The sequence below is a fragment of the Callithrix jacchus genome, chromosome 11 (genome assembly GCF_049354715.1).
Source record: "Callithrix jacchus isolate 240 chromosome 11, calJac240_pri, whole genome shotgun sequence".
In the NCBI taxonomy this organism is placed as follows: Eukaryota; Metazoa; Chordata; class Mammalia; order Primates; family Cebidae; genus Callithrix; species Callithrix jacchus.
In genome coordinates, this window is record NC_133512.1 from 5,355,280 (window position 1) to 5,373,501 (window position 18,222).

General features: G+C 39.0%; 1 protein-coding gene across 2 annotated transcripts in view; it reads right to left on the bottom strand.

Moving 5' to 3' along the window:
- Positions 1 to 18,222, bottom strand: part of AOAH (acyloxyacyl hydrolase) — a 204,316-nt gene that overhangs the window by 143,837 nt on the left and 42,257 nt on the right. For both annotated transcript variants that reach the window (XM_035253176.3, XM_035253177.3), the window contains exons 3-4: positions 16,596 to 16,662; positions 891 to 990 (exon numbers count right to left, since the gene is read on the bottom strand). In XM_035253176.3, the coding sequence (XP_035109067.1) occupies positions 891 to 990; positions 16,596 to 16,662 (167 nt within the window). The remainder of the gene's footprint in view (positions 1 to 890; positions 991 to 16,595; positions 16,663 to 18,222) is intronic.

Here is an 18,222-nt window from a genome sequence, read left to right on the forward strand (position 1 = left end):
CACAAAGCACTAAAATGGACTTCATTTTAACATGAATGAAAAGGACATGACAATTAAAATAGAAACCTATTATGTCATATCCAGAAAAACTACAATTTGAGAAAGAAGGCATAGAATTTTTTTTTTCCACAGGGAGCTCCTGAAAATCTATATTGTGTGGCCCAACTGGATTCAATAGTATTCTTTCCTCCAGGGTGTGTGGAGGGCATTGTGTCAAGCTTGTCTCTGCAATCCAGTTAAAAGCTGCGCAAAGTGATACAATGCACACAGGGTCCTCTGAACAGCTATCGCCGAGTAACAAGGTTATTAGTAATGATTATTCAGCAATCATTTTTGTGAACACTTTTAAAACTGTATCAGGTATTGTGCTAAGCATTTTTTTATGCATTAGCTCACCTACTTCCCACAATAGACCAATGTGGGAGTAGTTTATCAAAGTCCATTTTGTGGGTAAAAGCAGTAAAGCTCAGAGTGGGGTGACCAACTGCCCAGGATTTCCCAGGATGTAGGGCTTTTGCTGTGTATGCCAGAAAAGTCCTGGGCAAACTGAAATGAGTTGGTGACTCTATAAGAGTGACTTGCTTGATTTTTAAGTGAAAGGGATTTAAACCTCTGTGTCTCTGACTGATCAGATTTCCTACCTCTTGCCAGCCCAGCTCAAAATTACAGTCCACAATGGCTGAACGGCAAAGACAGTTTTTGGTAGCATGTCAGTAGGGATCTAGGCGGAAATGCAGAAATATTATTTCTTGAAGGGTAATTGAAAATGTCAACTTGTCTCTCCCTGTCCCCAAAACACTGAGCAAGTAGATCTAAGCCTCCCTTTTCTAACATTTCCAAAGGCCTCGCCTGTCACTGGAAATACATGTTCAGAGTGAATACCCACTCACCTTGGGAAGAGGATAGAGATGACACAACGGTTGGCCAATGTTCTGTTTACAAAACTCCAGAGTGTGACATACCACATCAGCATTCATATCTGCGCTAAGCCTGGAGGGAAATGGGGCAAAACAAAGGCTATTCAGATCTCTCTGGCATTAGAAAATAGAAACTACTACAAAGGAAGGTAAATACCCAGAATGGATTCTAATACCCTCAGCTCATTGCAGCCTGGCCTTTGAGCCCAGTCCTGTGGAGCTGCTGGATTGTAATGATTTCCTGCCATGTTGCTCTCTCCTGCATTTAGAATGAGGTCCTAAGGGCAAGCAGGGAGCACCCACAGCACTGAGCTGTCAGTCAGCCTTCCACGCTAGCGTTGGGATTCTTTTCAGGAAAAGCCACACATAAAATTGGGAAAGAAAAAGTGGGCAGGGATGTCATTTGATGGAAACAGTGTTTTGAAGTTTGGGCCTTTGAAACATATGGTGACTTTATAGTGAAAAATCATTTACGATATAGCCTTAAACACGGAGACTTACTTTCTTAGGAACAATCCATCTCTTTCCTTATGGATGAAAATTCATTGGTTAGACCACAAAGCACTAAAATGGACTTCATTTCTTTCTCTTTCTTTTCTTTCTTTCCTTTTCTCCCTCCCTTCCTCCCTCCCTTTTTCCCTCCCTCCCTCCCTCCTTCCCTCCTTCCTTCCTCCCTTCCTTCCTTCCTTCCCTCTCTCTCTCTCTCTCTCTTTCTCTCTCTCTCTTTCCTCTCTCTCTCTTTTTTTCTGGTTGTGGGAGACCAGAGTTTTATTATTACGCAAATCAATCTTCCCAATTATTTGGGAGCAGAGTTTTTTGTTTGTTTGTTTGACAGAGTCTTGCTCTGTCGCCCAGGCTGGAGTGCACTGGTGCCATCTTGGCTCACTGCAACCTCCGCCTCCGTGATTCAAGTGATTCTTCTTCCTCAGTCTCCCAAGCAGCTGGAATTACAGGCACCCACCACCATCCCCAGATAATTTTTATATTTTTAGTAGAGACGGGGTTTCATGGTGCTAATCAGGCTAGTCTTGAACTCCTGACCTCAGGTGATCCACCAACCTTGGCCTCCCAAAGTGCTGGGATTACAGACGTGAGCCGCTGCACTTGGATGCCAGGCATATTTCTTATTCTTACAGAAGAAAGTAAAATGTACTTGTTTCTTTCCCTGAGGATGGTATAAGAATAGTTCTCTTTAAACATTTAGTTTATATCTAGATGGGATGGAGCTAAAACAAACTTTCCATGTCCATTTTGATTTCTACTCTCAAAACTCTTCTTACCAAGAAAAATGAGTATAATTTTTCGAATGAAGTGAACAAGCATAAACTCTTAGTACATTTTACAGGCAAATTATGGATTCAAACCACAGGTCAAATCAAGAAAACAAAAATAAAAAACTCCAGCAACACAGGTTGGTAATATCCAGAGACCAATCTTTGTATTCTGTGGCGGGACAGTGGTGGAGTCTAGAAGACACTTTCTTTCTTTTTTTTTTTTTTTTGGTCATAATTTAATCATTTATTCTTTTTTTAAATTTTTATTGTATTTTAGGTTTTAGGGTACATGTGAAGAACATGCAAGGTAGTTGCATAGGTACACACGTGGCAGTGTGATTTGCTGCCTTCCTCCCCATCACCTATATCTGGCATTTCAGAAGATACGTTCTTTGGGCTTCTTCCCAGCTCACATGACCACTTCACTGCCTCCCCTTGCCTGTGGGGGTGGGCTCCTGGTACCTGTGTTTATATGCTGTAGCTCCCAGCCAGTTGATTAGAACTCATTAAATTACTGTTTCAAGCAGGACTGATCTAATTCTTACAAACATTTGGAAATGTTGTTAAAAATGTTCAGCTTCACTCTGGGCTACTCTCAGAATAAGAAAAGCTGGAGAGAGCTGGGATGGTGCTGTCCTAATTGTCTACCATGTGGACTGAGTATCTGGAAAGCTAGTCTGAGGGGTGGGTTCTGAGGGTATTTTCCTGCCCTTCAGTCCCATAATCTGTGCGCTCTAGGTTCTTTATAATAAATTCACTCCAACCTCTCCCCACCCAGCTCTTATAACAAGTGCCTGTACAGTCACGGCAATGACTAACACCTCTCTTCTCTCGCTGAGACTGAGCCGCCTCCTCCTCCTCTTTTTTCTTGTGATTGAAGGCAGTAACAGCCCACACATGGGCCGACTCTTGAGCACTGCTGGTTAGCATTGCAGCGCTTGTCCCCTTTTAACCCCTGGCCTGAATGTGAGTCACTGAATCTGCTGTCTCCCTGCACTCTCCTCTCTGCTTTCTCTCCCTGATGCCCATTTCACAGACTCAAGTAACTTGTCTGCTTCCCTAAGGGAATTTTATACCTGGGCATAAGAATAATAAATGGAATTTAGAACGATAAAAAGCAAACAAAACAAAACAAAACAGAACAGAAAAACACTCTTGGTTTTCACTTTCTGAGTAAGCAGCAGTTGCAATGGTTGCTAAACTCTCTAAAAATCTCTAAAAGTGTTATCTTGGGGCCGCCACACCTCCAAATAATGTGGGGGCCTTGAGCGTTTATTTCTACCATGCACCTTCCGGTAGAAAGAACTACCCTGTGTTAATGAAAACATGTCTTCTCAAAGCCCATCAAAGAAAAGGGGGCCACCTTGGAAATCTCTAATTATTTTAGGATAACTAACATGTGAAAACAGGCTGGAACCATGGCTGCCTAAATTTCATTCCAGCTGAATGCGGCTGACATTGTGGCTGGCAAGATGGTTTATCAACCTTTTGTGAGCACCTAAGTAAAGAGGGAAATGCAGAATTCATCAAGTTCATCATGAGAGTCACCTGCTTCGCCCCAGGGTTCCTTCAAGGGAGGTCAGGGGGTAAGACTGCAGCTAAAAGTATAAAAGATGCCCTCCCTTCTAAGCAGTGGGGCAGGCTGCTTGTGACAGATAAAGTCCGTTACCTAACTAATGTCTACCAGGGGTCAGTAAATCAGGAGAGGGTGGCTGTATTCACACATCTGCTCTCAATTTAATTGTTCATTTATTTAACTGATGACTGCTGTCTTTATGGGGGTCTGGTAGTTAGTGGACTTGAGAGTGATAAATAGGGCTCTGCTTAATCTTTGTTTTTAACCTAAGGCCAGTTATCCCATCTGTGGCAATCCAGGACTAGCAGAGCCAACTATCATGTAATATGTAAGACCTAGTCTCTGTTCCCCTCTAATAGGCCTCAACTTCAAGTAAGTGAACTGGAATGTGAGAGTGGAGATTTGGATCACTCAGAGAGTGAGGCTGGCCATCTTTGAGCTGGGGAGCAGAAGAGAACTGGGCATGTAGTGTCCCTCTAGGTCCTCTAAGATAGAGATTCATCATAAAGAGACATAAAGTGACAAGTATTCCTTTGGATAAAAAGAGAAAATGACGAACCCATACATCAACACACATTTAAAACCATTAGGATGTGCAGATGCATAAGAAGTGGCAGTATGGCGTCTGTACTCTTGCTCAGCCTTGGGACGGAAAGCCTAGACGACGCATGATTTGCTGAATCTTTAAGCAGTCTGCAAACTCATAGGACCAATTCCCACCTTTTCTTTTTCCCAGAGCAGCCAGTAAAGCCAAGAGAGTCAGAATTTTAAAAAGACTTTTTCTTTTGAGCAGTTTTAGGTTTACAGTGAAACTGAGAGGAAAGTACAGAGACGTCTCATTTACCTCCTGCCCCCCACATACATAGGCTCCCCTATTACCAGTATCTGCCACCAGAAATTTCTTCAAATTCAAAAACCTGCATTGACACATTATTGTCATACAGAGTTTAATTTACCTTAAGGTTCACTCTTGGTGTTGTATACTCAATGGGTTTGGAAAAACACATAATGACTTGTAGTCACCATTATAGTATCATATGGATTAATTACCACTGCCCTAAAAATCCTCTGGGTTATGCCTATTTGTCTCTTTCTCCATCCTAACCCCTGGTGACCACTGATATTTTTGTAGTCTCCATAGTTTTGCCTTTTGCAGAATGTCATATAGTTGGAATCATACTGTATGTAGCCTTTTCAGATTGATTTTTCTCCGTAATGTGCATTTAAGTTTACTCCATGTCTTTTTATGACTTTAGAGCTCATTTCCTTTTATTGCTGAGTGATATTTTATTGTATGGTTCTACCACAAGTTGTTTATATGACTCAACGTTGTGGCTGCTTCCAGTCTTTGATGATTATGAATAATGCTTCTATAAATATTCTTGTGCAAGTTTTGGTGTGGAAATAAATATTCAACTCAATTGGATAAGTACCTAGTGGTATGAATCCTGGCTTGTATGGTGAGACAACATTTTGATTTATAAGAAACTATCAACTGTTTTGTTTTTTTGAATTTTAAACATTCCATGAACAATAATATGTCATTGTTTTAATTTGCAATCCTCTAACAGCATATAATGTTCAGCTTCTTTTCATAAGTCTATTTGTTATCTGTATGTCTTTTTAAGTGAGGTGTCATTTAAGGTCTTTAAGGTTCTTTTTTTAAACTGGGTTGTTTTTTATTGTTGAGTTTTAAGAGTTTTTATGTATATGTTTTGGATAAGAGATCTTTATCAAGTATACATTTTGCAAATAGTTTCTCTGAGTCTATTTATTTGTACTGTGTAAAAAGTCATCACAAAACTCAAGGTCAACCATATTTTCTCCTACACTTTTAGGAGTTTTATAGTTTTGCCTTTTAAATTTAGGTCTCTAATGCATGTTGAGTTCATTTTTGTGAAGTATTTAAGGTCTGTGTCTGGATTAATTTTTTTTTGCATGTAGATGTCCATTTATTCCAGCACCATATGTTGAAATGACTATCTCTTTTAAAAATCATATTGCCTTTGCTCCTTTATCAAAGATCAGTTTATTGTATTTATGTGGGTCTATTTCTGGGCTCTCTATTCTGTTCCATTGATGATTTGTCTGTTCTCTCACCAGTGTCTTGATTACTGCAGCATTGTAGTAAGCCTGAGTTCAAGTAGTATCCGTCCTCCAACTTTGTTCTTCTCTTTTTGCTCTTTTGCCTCTCTATATAAATTTTAGAATCTGTGTGTCAATATCTATAAAATAACTTGCTGGGATTTAGATTGAGATTGCATTGAATCTACATGTGTTAGGCTGTTTTGCATTGCCATAAACGAGTACTTGAGACTGGGCAATTTATAAAGAAAAGAGGTTTACTCAGCTCACTGTTCTGCAGGATGTATAAGCACAGCTTCAGCATCTGCTTTGGGTGAGGCCTCGGGAAGCTTTCAATCATCGTGGAAGGAAAAGGGAGAGTGGGAAGTATCACATGAAGAGAGCGAGAGTGAGAGAGTGAGAGGGAAAGTAACACACTATTTTCAACAACCAAATCTCATGTGAACTCAGAGCACAAACTCATTACCAAGGGGATGGCGCTAAACCCTTCATGAGGAATCTGCCCCCATGATCTAGGACCTCCTGCTAGGCCCTACCTCCAACGAGAGAGGTCACATTTCAACATGAGATACGGAGGGGACGAGTATCCAAACAATATCACTATAGATCGAATTGGGAAGAACTAACATCTTGACAATATTGATTTCCTCTATTCATGAACATGGAACATCTTTTCATTTATCTAGTTATTTAATGTACTTCAATAAATTGTTATAGTTTTCCTCATATAGATCTCGCACATATTTTGTTAGATTTAGCATAAACATTTTATTTCTAGGGGTGATAATATAAATGGTATCATGTGTTTAGTTTCAAATTCAACTTGTTTGTTGCTCATATATAGGAAAGTGATTCACTTTGTATATTAATTTTGTATCCTGCAACTTTGCTATAATTGCTTATTCTAGAATTTTTTTTTTTTTGGCTAATGCCTTTGGATTCTCTACATAGACAATCGTGTCACCTGGGAACAGGTTTATTTCTTTCTTCCCAATCAGTAGACATTTCATTTCCTCCCCATCTTATTGCATTAGCTAGGACTTCCAGTACATAGTTGAAAAGAGTGGTGAGAGGGGCATCCTTGCCGTGTTCTTCATCTTAGTGGGAAAGCTTCTAGTTTTCAGCATGAAGTATGATGTTCATTGTAGGCTTTTTGTAGATATTCTTTATCAAGTTGAGAAAATTTCCCTTTAGTTATTTCTAGTTTACTGAGAGGTTTTTTTAAGTCACAAGTGAGTATTGGAATTTGTTAAATGCTTTTTTTTGGGTGTCTATTAATATAATCATGAGATTTTTCTTCTTGAGCCTGTTGATATGATGGATTACAATATTTTGATTTTTGAATGTTGAACCAGTCTTGTATATTTAGAATAAATCTCACTAGTTGTAGTGTATATTCTTTTTATACTTTTTTATTTGATTAGATAGTATTTTGATGAGGATTTTTTTAGTCCATATTCGTGAGAGATACTGGTCTGTAGTTTACTTTTCTTGTAATGTCTCTGTCTGGTTTTGGTATTAGCATGATGCTGATCTCATAAAATGAGTTAGGAAGTATTCTCTTAGCTTCTGTGTACTTTTCTTTTCTTTTCTTTTTTGAGACGGAGTTTCACTCTTGTTACCCAGGCTGGAGTGCAATGGTGCGATCTTGGCTCACCGCAACCTCTGCCTCCTGGGTTCAGGCAATTCTCCTGCCTCAGCCTCCTGAGTAGCTGGGATTACAGGCATGCGCCACCATGCCCAGCTAATTTTTTGTATTTTTAGTAGAGATGGGGTTTCACCATGTTGACCAGCATGGTCTCGATCTCTTGACCTCGTGATCCACCCGCCTCGGCTTCCCAAAGTGCTGGGATTACAGGATTGAGCCACCGTGCCCGGCCTAGCTTCTGTCTTCTGAAATAGATTATAGAGACTTGGTATAATTTATTTCCTGAATATTTGGTTGAAACTACCAAATAGTGAATCTATCAGGGCCTCGTGTTTTTTATTTTGGAAGATTATTAAATATTGATCCCATTTCTTCAATAGATACAGGTTTTTCAGATTGTCTATTTCTTCTTGTGTGTTTTGGCAGTTTGTGTCTTTCAAGGAATTGGCCCATTTCCTCTAGGTTATCAAATGTGTTGGCATAGAATTATTCATAGTATTTCTTGATTATTGTTTTAGTGTCCATGAGATTTGCAGTGACGTCCTCTCTCCCATTTCTGATATCACTAGTTTGTGTCATCTCTCTTGTCCTTAGTCAGCCTGGCTGGAGCTCATCAATTTTATTAATATTCTCAAAAAACCTAGCTTGTGGTTTAATTTTCTTTATTGATTTTCTATTTTCAATTTCCTTGTTTTCTGCTCAAATTTTTATTATTTATCTTCTGTTTACTTTGGAGTTACTTTGCCCTTCTTTTTTAAGTTTCTTAAGGTAGAAGCTTAGATGACTCATTTTAGATTTTTCTTTTTTTCTTATATAGTCACTTGATGCTATAAATTTCTCTCTAAGCACTGCTTTTACTTTATCACATGAATTTTGATAAGTTTGATTTTCCATTTTATTTAGTTCAAACTATCTTCAACTTTCTTTTGAGATTTCTTCTTAGGCGCACATGTTATTTAGAAGTGTTTAATCTCCATGCGTTTTGAGATTTCTAGTTATCTTTCCTTTACTGATTTCTAGTTTAATACCGCTGTTGCCTGAGAGCAGACATTGTGTAATTTCTATTCTTTTATTAAAATGAGTTCTGTGTCTCAGAATGCAATGTATCTTGGTCATGTTTCATGTGAACTTGAGAAGAATGTTCTGCTGTTGTTGGATTAAACAGTCCTTAGGTGTCAATTACATCTGGTTGGTTGACAGTGTTGTTGAGTTAAACTACAGTAGTCTCCCCTTATCTGAAGTTTTCATCTCCAGGATTTCAGTTATTTGTGGTCAACTGTAGTTCAAAAATACTAAATAAAAAAATCCGAAATGAAAACAACTCATACATTTTAAATTGCGCGCTGTGTTGAGTAGTATGACGAAATCTCGCACCGTCCCACTCCGCCTCACCTGGGATGTGAATGGTTCCTTTGTTCAGCATCTGCATGCTGTAGACACTACCTCCCTGTTAGTCACGCAGGGGCATTCTCAGTTATCAGACTGACTGTCACCATCGCACAGTGCTTATGTTCAAGTAGCCCTTATTTTACTTGATAGCCCCAAGGCACAAGGGTACATGCCTAATTTATAAATTAAACTGTCACAGATATGGCTGTATTGGAAAAAACATAGTATATATAGGGTTTGGTACTTTTATCCATGGTTTCAGGCTTCCACCGGTGGTCCTGAAACATATTTCTCAGAAATAAGGGAAGATTGCTCTATGTCCTTACTGATTTTCTGTTGACTGGATCTGTCCATTTCTGAGAGAGGGATGCTGGTCTCCAATTACAGTCATGGATTCATCTATTTATCCTTGCCGTTCCATCAGTTTTTGCCTCACATATTTTGATGCTCTGCTTTTAGGCGAGTACATATTAAGAATTTTTGTCTTCTTTAAGAACTGACCCCTTTATCATTATGTAACTTTTATTCCTTTATTTTGATAACCTTTCTTGCTTTCAAGTACGTTCTGTTTCAAGTTAATATAACTACTATTTCTTTTGATTAACATTAGTGTGGTATAGTGTTCTCTATCCCTTTTTAATTTATATGTATCTTTATATTTAACGTGAGTTTCTTGTTGACAGCATATAATTGAGTCTAATTTTTTGATCCATGCTGACAATTTCTGTTTCTTAATTGGCACATTTAAACAACTGACAGTCAAAATGATTATTGACATAGTTAATATTGTTATAGTTAATATATTTTTAACTGTTTTTTGTTGCCCTTGTTCCTTGTTTTCATTTCATTTTTGTTTTCTACTCTTTTCCCACTTTTTTGTGCTCTCGTTGAGCATTTTTTTGAAATTCAATTTTCTCTTTTATTAGCATATCAGTTGTAGTTACTTTTCCCTTTCTTAGTGATTGCCCTAGAGTTTGCAATAAACATTTGCAACTAATATAAGCCCATTTTCAAACAACACTATGCCGCTTCATGTGTAGTGAGTGTATCACATAATAACAAAAAATTCTCATTCTTTTCTTCTCTCTTTTATATCATTACTGTCATTCATTTTATGTGTATATAAGCACACATGCATATAATCAAATACATTCTTGCTATTATTATTATTTTAATTTGTTAGATCAATTAAAAATAAGACACAAAAAGTTTCAAATTTTACCTTCAATGATTTCTTCTTTGATGCTCTTCCTTTTTTTAAATGTAGATGTAAGTTTTTGACCTATATTACTTTCCTTCTCTCTAAAGAACTTCTTTTAACATTTCCTCATTGCTTGCAAGTCAGGTCTATTGGCACCTAAATTCTCTCAATTTTTGTTTGTCTAAGAAAGTCTATTTTTCTTTTACTGTTGAAGGACTGTTTTGCAGGGTATAGAATTCTAGGTTAGTGGGGTTTTTTATTCCAACATTCAAAATATTTCACTTCATTCTCTTCTGGCTCACATGGTTTTGGAGAAAAAGTCAGATGTAATTCTTGTCTTGGCTCTTCTCTAGGTAAGGTTTTCTCCCCCTCTTGTGTTCTCTGAGTTTCTTGGATCTGGGTTTGGTGTCTGACATGAGTTCAGAGGAACTTCTTAGTCACTGTCTTAGATATTTCTTCTGTTCCTTTCTTCATTTATTATCCTTCTTGTATTCCTGTTATGCATAAGTTATACCTTTTGTAGTTGTCCCACGATCCTTGGATATTTTGTTCTTTTTTGTTTTTCCAGTTTTTGTTTCTTTGCCTTTTCGTTTTAGAAGTTTCTGTTGATAATATCATCAGGCTCAGATATTCTTTCCTTGACTGTTTCCAGCCTACTAATAAGGTCACTTATTAATAAGCTTATTTTTCATTTCTATTACAGTGTTTCTGCTCTCTAGCATTTTAAAAAATTATTCTTTGTTAGGACTTCCACCTCCTTACATTGCCCATCTGTTCTTGCATGCTGTTTACTTTATCCATTAGAACTCTTAGCATATGAATCATAGTTATTTTAAAAATTTCTTGTTATTACCATGATAGTTTCAACATTATTACCACATCCAGTTCTGAGGCTTGCTCTGCCTTTTCAAACTGTGTCTTTTGCCTTATAGTATGCCTTGTAATGTTTTCTTGTTAGCCAGACATGATGGACTCAGTAAAAGGAATGTCTGTAAACAGATTGTTAGCAGTGTGATGGGAACTTACAGAGGGAGGGAAAGCATGTTCGTTCTATGATTAGGTCTCAGTCTTTTAGTGAGTCCATGCCTCTGGACTGTGAACTTCACAAGTATATCTCAGCTCTTTATTCCCATCTGCAGGAACAGGATGTCTAGAGTGGCTGGAGTTGGGTATTTCCCTTCCCCTAGGTCAGGTGGGCTCTCATAAAACCTCAACAGTTTACTCTCTGATTACTAGTTTCTCTGGAGGGCAGACCTTTTTAGGAACAGAATGCTCTGGTGTATTTCAAAATGGTTCCCTTCCCATTTCTCCACTGCTCCCTCACTCCTACCACCAGAAACATGAGAGGCTTTTTTTTGTATGTGTCTCTACTGTGAGAAACTCCTGTAGGTAAAACTCATAAAAGAGTGGGCACACCCCCATGACTTGGTTCTTCTGGACTTTTTAACACAGACTTGTCCACATCTAGCTGCAGCAATCTGTCTATTACAGTGCAGATTATCTTTCTTTGACACTGGCTCCTGTGGCAGTTTCTGCTCAGAAAGTGGTGATTCTCTATGTCCACCTATTTCTCCCCAGTTTTGGAGGCAGCAGCTTGCCCAATAATCTTACTTCCTTTTTTTGTTGTTGTTTTTTGAAGACAGAGTCTCACTCTGTTGTCCAGGCTTTGCCTCCTGGGTTTGAGAGATTCTCATGCCACAGCTTCTAGAGTAGCTGGGATTTCAGAAATGCACCACCATCTCCAGCTAATTTTTGTATTTTTAGTAGAGATGGGTTTTCACTGTGTTGGCTAGGGTGGCCTTAAACTCCTGGCCTCAAGAGATCCACCCGCCTTGGTGGCTTAAAGTGTTGGCATTGCAGGTGCGAGCCACCATGCCCAGCTCTGAGCTTACTACTCTTAAAGATCTAGGAAGTGTTGTTGGTTTTTCAGTTTGTTCAGCTTTTTACCTGCTATTAGAACAGAGTGGTGACTTTCAAACTTCGTAATGTTGAATCTATCACATTTTAATTTACTTCCTTTTACTCTCTTTAAAGGTACAGAAGTGCATAGGAGTGCAGCATGCAGGAAGGGGAGGACTTCAACACTTTGGCATAGCCTGCTAATTGATAGTTTGAATTAGAATGACGGTAGACTTACAGTTGATGATGATGACCATTATTATCATCATAAATCTAAAGAGGAGAGCAAGGATGAGCAGACGGCAGAGCAGCAGAGCCTATGGCAGGGATAGGGGAATAGAGACTTTTTCACTTGAAAGTGTTCATATTTAGACATTTGACATTACTTTCAAAAGAGGTTTTATATATAAATTGTAGTCACAGAGATCCCCCAACAGAACTGAAAGATCTTCATATAACTTAATACTTTTATCCTGTTTCTAGGTTACATCCTTTGTAGTGTACTGTGAATTTAATCATTTCTATAAATCCTGTAATTATCTTGTGAATAACAGAATTATATTGCCCTGTTTTTTTTGTTTTGTTTTGTTTTTGGAAGTGGAGTTTCACTCTGTTGCCCAGCCTGGAGTGCAGAGGCATGATCTTGGCTCGTTACAACCTCTACCTCTGGGATTCAAGCGATTCTTCTGCCTCAGCCTCCCAAGCAGCTGGGATTATAGGTGCCCACTACCACGCTTGGCTAATTTTTATATTTTTAGTAACAATGGGGTTTCACCATGTTGGTTAGCCTGGTCTTGAACTCATGACCTCAAGTGATCCACCTGCCTCGGCACCCCCAAAGTGCTGAGATTACAGGCATGAGCCACAGAGCACAGTGGCTCTGCCCTGTGTTTTCAATGCCTCTCTTTAAGCCATTAATTACATTTAAGGTATACCATAATTGTTATCAGTTCTGTTTTGCTTTTTTTTTTCCCCATAAAACTGTTAGTAGTTTATGCCTGGACTGATCTCTGAGAGCTCCTGGGCTTAGGACACAAGAATTTTCGATTTAGAGGGAAGCATAAATAGATACCAGGAAGGAACACAGCCAGACAGAGATGAGAGTTAGGCTTGCTACGGCAACGGAGCAGTGGCAGTTTGGGCCACACAGAGCGGGACCCAGCTGTGGTCACTGGCTGGGATTGGGCTTCCCTAAGAAGTAGCTCCTCCCTGCATGACTCAGGTTCTTAGGGTACCCCTGAGTTCTCGGGTGCCCTTTTTCTTTAACATCTTGTGGCTCTGCCTATGGGAAGGAAATGTAATTGCTGCATAATTAGTCCATGAATTATTGAGAACTGAGTAGTGTGAAATAATGAGAAAAGATGCCCTTTGGGTTAGAAAATACATTTTATATTGAAAGACTGATATTCAAGTAAAACTAAATCATGAGGTTGTCATTTTCAGGGTCTACATCAATCTCGAGCTGTGTCTGATGGCTTAAAACAAGCTGAAGAACATGTCCAATGAGGAAAGATTTCTATCAGCTCACAACTAAATAAACATAGCGGGAAATTATGGACAAAACACATGGTAGAGAGAACCACGAAGGGGGGATCAGACATCTGTCGTTTTTTCTCCAAAGTGGCCCACCTCATGCTCGAGACAATTAGTTTCTTTATTATAAAGAAAAATGTGATTCCTCCCATCCCCACATGTTCAGGAGTGGGTCCCTCTTTTGGTGACTTGCTGGTCCCATTTCTTCTCTACACCCATGCCCGCGTATCTCTTGTACAGTTCACATGCTGTACAGTGTGCAGCTGCAGTGATGCGTACTGTGTCTGTCCTTTCTCTGATCCTTATGCTCCACTGATTCTCACACTCACCCCTCTACAGCGAGGTACAGAAGAGGAAGCCCCAGGCCACTTCTCTGGAACTCCCATCACCCTGCTCGTGGGAGCTGCTCTCTGGCACCCCCTTTTGGACACTTGCATGTACTGCCCCTTTGAGTTCTGGGGCTTCAGCTTGCTGATCTGATTTCCCGATCTAGACTCCTATTAGGTGTGTAAATAGATTCACCGAATGGACTAAAAGGGATTTTTTCTTTCTGTCCTTATACTTTTAAATAGCTTTCTCCAGAACAGTCTAGTCATGGCTCATCCGTATTCATACTTTTTAAAAAAATTCCTTAATTCAACAAACACTTATTGCAGACTTTTTATGCTTAAGAATTGTATCTGGATCTGGAGTTACAAAGCTCTCTCCTTTCCTCTGCCAACCCTTCTTACCTCTTTTTCTTACTTTCTTTTGTACTTTCATAAACATATAGTCAGTATTTTGCTAAGTTCCTGCAGATAGATAGAAAGATAAATAAAATGTAGTCCTATCCCTCAAAAGATTTTTCATCTAGTTATCAACTTAGAAAAGCAAACGGATAATTCAGTCACAAACAGATGAGGTAAGTGCTATGCTAAGGGTTTGCACAGGGTATTAGGAGAATGTGTGTGCTCACAAATGTTCATGTCTGTGAGAGCGTGCATGTACTTATATGCATGTGTGTGTGCATATGTGCATGTCTGTGTGTGTGCACATTTGTGTGTGCGTATGTATATGTGCTGTTTGCCTGTGTGTGTGGGAGTGGGGCCATAAGATTTGTTTGGGATAGAGGTAGGGAGTAGAGGTTTTGGATGTGCCAAGCTGAGTGACCATCTCATACAAAGATCCTGAGTCAGGAACCTCCTGCTGTGTTGAGAGACCACAAGGGGTTTGGAGTGTGGTGTGTTATGGCGTGGCAAGGGGTGAGTCTAGAAAAGCCCTCAGAAATCAGTCACTGATGAGCCTTGTGTGTGGAGCTAGGAGTCCTGCAGAGGATGTGAAGACTGAAAAATTTTACATTAAGGGAGTACTATAGTTAGGTTTGCATTAAAATATACTACTCTAGCTATAATGTAGTTTATGAAATTGCATGGCAATGGGCAAGTTTGTAGGCCTAGAGTCCACTTAGGAGGCAGTGGCAATAATAATCCCACTAGCTAAGAATAAAGGGTCCCTGCCTTCCAAACACAGCCCAGGGGTTATGAAAAGTTGTTTGCTATAGCAGAGAGAGATTGCTATTAGGACAGGCAGGGGCATAGCATGACAGATCACTGATGATCTCCCTGCCTATATGATTTTAACTTTCTTCTGTATTTAAAATTTTGTGACGCTAGGATGCCGTGTTGTAGAGGGTGATGCTGTCCTTTGAACATCTCTGCTCTAAGGCTAATGGCCCCTTGAGGAGGAATCATGTAAGAATGTTCCTAGGAACCAACTCAAGTGCCCATCAATCATAGCTTGAATAAGGAAAATGTGGCACATAAACACCAGGGAATACTATGCTGCCATAAAAAAGAATGAGTTCATGTCCTTTGCAGGGACATGGATGAAGCTGGAAACCATCATTCTCAGCAAACTAACACAGGAACAGAAAACCAAACACCGCATGTTCTCACTCATAAGTGGGAGTTGAACAATGAGAACACATGGACACAGGGAAGGGAATATCACACACCGGGGCCTGTTGGGGGCTGGGGGGAAATGTGAGGGAAAGCATTAGGACAAATACCTAATGCATTTGGGGCTTAGATGATGGGTTGATAGGTACAGCAAACCACCATGGCACATGTATACCTATGTAAGAAACCTGCACGTTCTGCACATGTATCTCACAACTTAAAGTTAAAAAAAAAAGAAGAATGTTTCTAGGAGCACTGTTTACAAGAGATAAAACCAGAAAGCAATCAAACATATATCATTTATGTATAATAAATTATAAAACATTTATAATAATATGATGATAATAAATACTTTATATTTTTATATTTAATACATTATAAAACTATGGAAAACCTCTACAATTTTTTATAGAAAGCAGGAGAAGAATGAACATGGAATTTAGGATGATGCTCACTGGGGTGGGAAAAGCCTGAGAACCAAGGGGAGGGTCCATAGGGACAGAAGAAGTGATTGTCAAGGTCCTAGACTATGTTTTGGGTGGCAGGTTCTGGAGCTTATTTCAGAATTCAAGGCAACTAAGTAAAAACATAATAAGTGTAAGACAGCCGTGTATGGATCATTGATGAGAGAGTGCCATGGACTGAGGAACGGGGCTTATTTGATTCAGTGCCCTGAGCTCAAAAAAAAGAACAACAGCAAAAGAAAAAGCAGACTATGATGATGTGAGGAGCAAGAGCCAGGAGTGGGGAGGTGGAGAGAAGCCAGGAAACCAGCTAAGTGGGGAGAGAGGAGGTGGCCTGGGAATCCAAGGAGGCGGAGAGCTCAGGAGAAAGGGTCAATCGCCCAAGTTCAGCCAATGGGATAGGGCCCTTTTGTTACTGGAATTGTTTGTGGAATTCCATCTGAAAGGCTCTTGGAGAGAAGTTGAGCTAGGTTGCCATACCGTAATTCAAGGGGAGCCTTTGCATAGAGTGACAAAGGTTCCAGTTGTTCACTATTACCAGAAGCTGGAATAACAGCTCAAGCCCTGTCCAGCAGCGCAGCAGGCTGAACACAGAGCCTCCTGCCTCCCAGTTTTCTTGTTCCTCCCATGCCCCAGCGATGGAATCAGAGTTATGTGCCACGGCATACTCACAGTTTTATGATGTCTGATCCAAACTTGTCAATGATTAAATAGCAGGTGGTTTTCAAGAACAGTTTTTCTAAGAAAAATAAAGAGAGCAAATTGAATATATTTTCATTATGATGAATTTAACACATTAATTATGAATATCTTTACTAGGAACTGAAGTTGAGCGATTAATTTGAATATTTAATTTTAAGGATTTGAAGGAAATGTTACAGCTAATATATCCATTAAATATCACTTCTATATCAGGTTTATGCGAATGCCACTTAACCGTCCAGGCTAAAGTTAACCAGATTATTCTAAAACAATCTGGGTTGTTTTAGAACCCAATTCAATGTTGGGTTTTTCTTTTTCTTTTCTTTTTTTTTTTTTTTTCTACAGGGAATATGTGAATATTGGCTATGACCTCATTTGCTAAAGTTGAAAGAAACAAGACCTGCATTAAAGTCAATAATCTGAAACATAGCTCTGTTAGAAATGTTCCTTTCTGGTGTTTATTCAAAAGAAAATACTTCACTTGGATCCCTTAGTTTTTGCTGTTGTTATTCCAGAGACGAAAGGAAATGACAGGTACAGGTGTTCCTGCACTGCCACCTCCATCATAGGACACAGATACACTCCACACACATATACACCCACTAACAGCATAGTCCTTCCCCGCCTCTTATGAGAGCAGATAAATGTTTTGTAAGTTCATCAATCTACACAATAAAACCTGTTAGCTCTTCGGTCCTGTTTCTCCAGTTTATGAGTCTACTGTGGAGCCCTGGTAATTCAACTCAGGATCTTAGCAGAGTTAGGGACAGATAAGCTGTCCTGGAAAGAGCTAGGAAACCGGATTGAAGAGAATCTATCCTGTCATGATGCATCTCACATAGGGGGACCCAAGCCTTGCTGGAGGATGGGGTGGTCAAACAAGGTAAAGGTGGGAACTCTCCCTGGCACTTCAATTTTGCTGAAGTTAAATAGTATTTTTGTATTCAAATAGATATATTCTATGACTTTTTAAACAAAAAATATGAGACTTTAAATACATTGTGCTCTCGAAGTAGGCAATTAAAAGCGTGTCCTCATGTTACTAGTGAACTTAAAGAAATAAAAAGGCACTTCTCCGAGAAGTGCCTAATGTGGGTGATGTGGGGGATGGAAGCAGCAGACCACCATGGCATGTGTATACGTATATAGCAATCCTGCAAGGCCTGCACGTGTACCCCAGAACTTAGGATATATATATATATATATATATATATATATATATATATATATATATGCTGTACCAACAAAACAAAACAAAACACGACTTATCTATTGTATTTGGCAAGTAATAGGCAATGATTGATTGTTATCTCTAGGCCTTAGTATTTTTCTCAGTGATTTTGTGGGTCCTTTGAAAGATTATTAACACTTTATTGATATTTGATTCAGTATTTTCTCCAGTTTGTGATTTGTATGGTGATCTCAAAAATTTTTTTCCATGTTAAGAATTTGAACATTTTTGTTTAATAAAATATATTACAAAATTAAAAAAAAAGAACCAAAAAGGATCATAAGGGAATGTTATGAACAGGTGCTTGGCAATAAATTAAATAACTTAGATAAAATTAAAAAAAATTCTTAGAAAGACACAAAATGC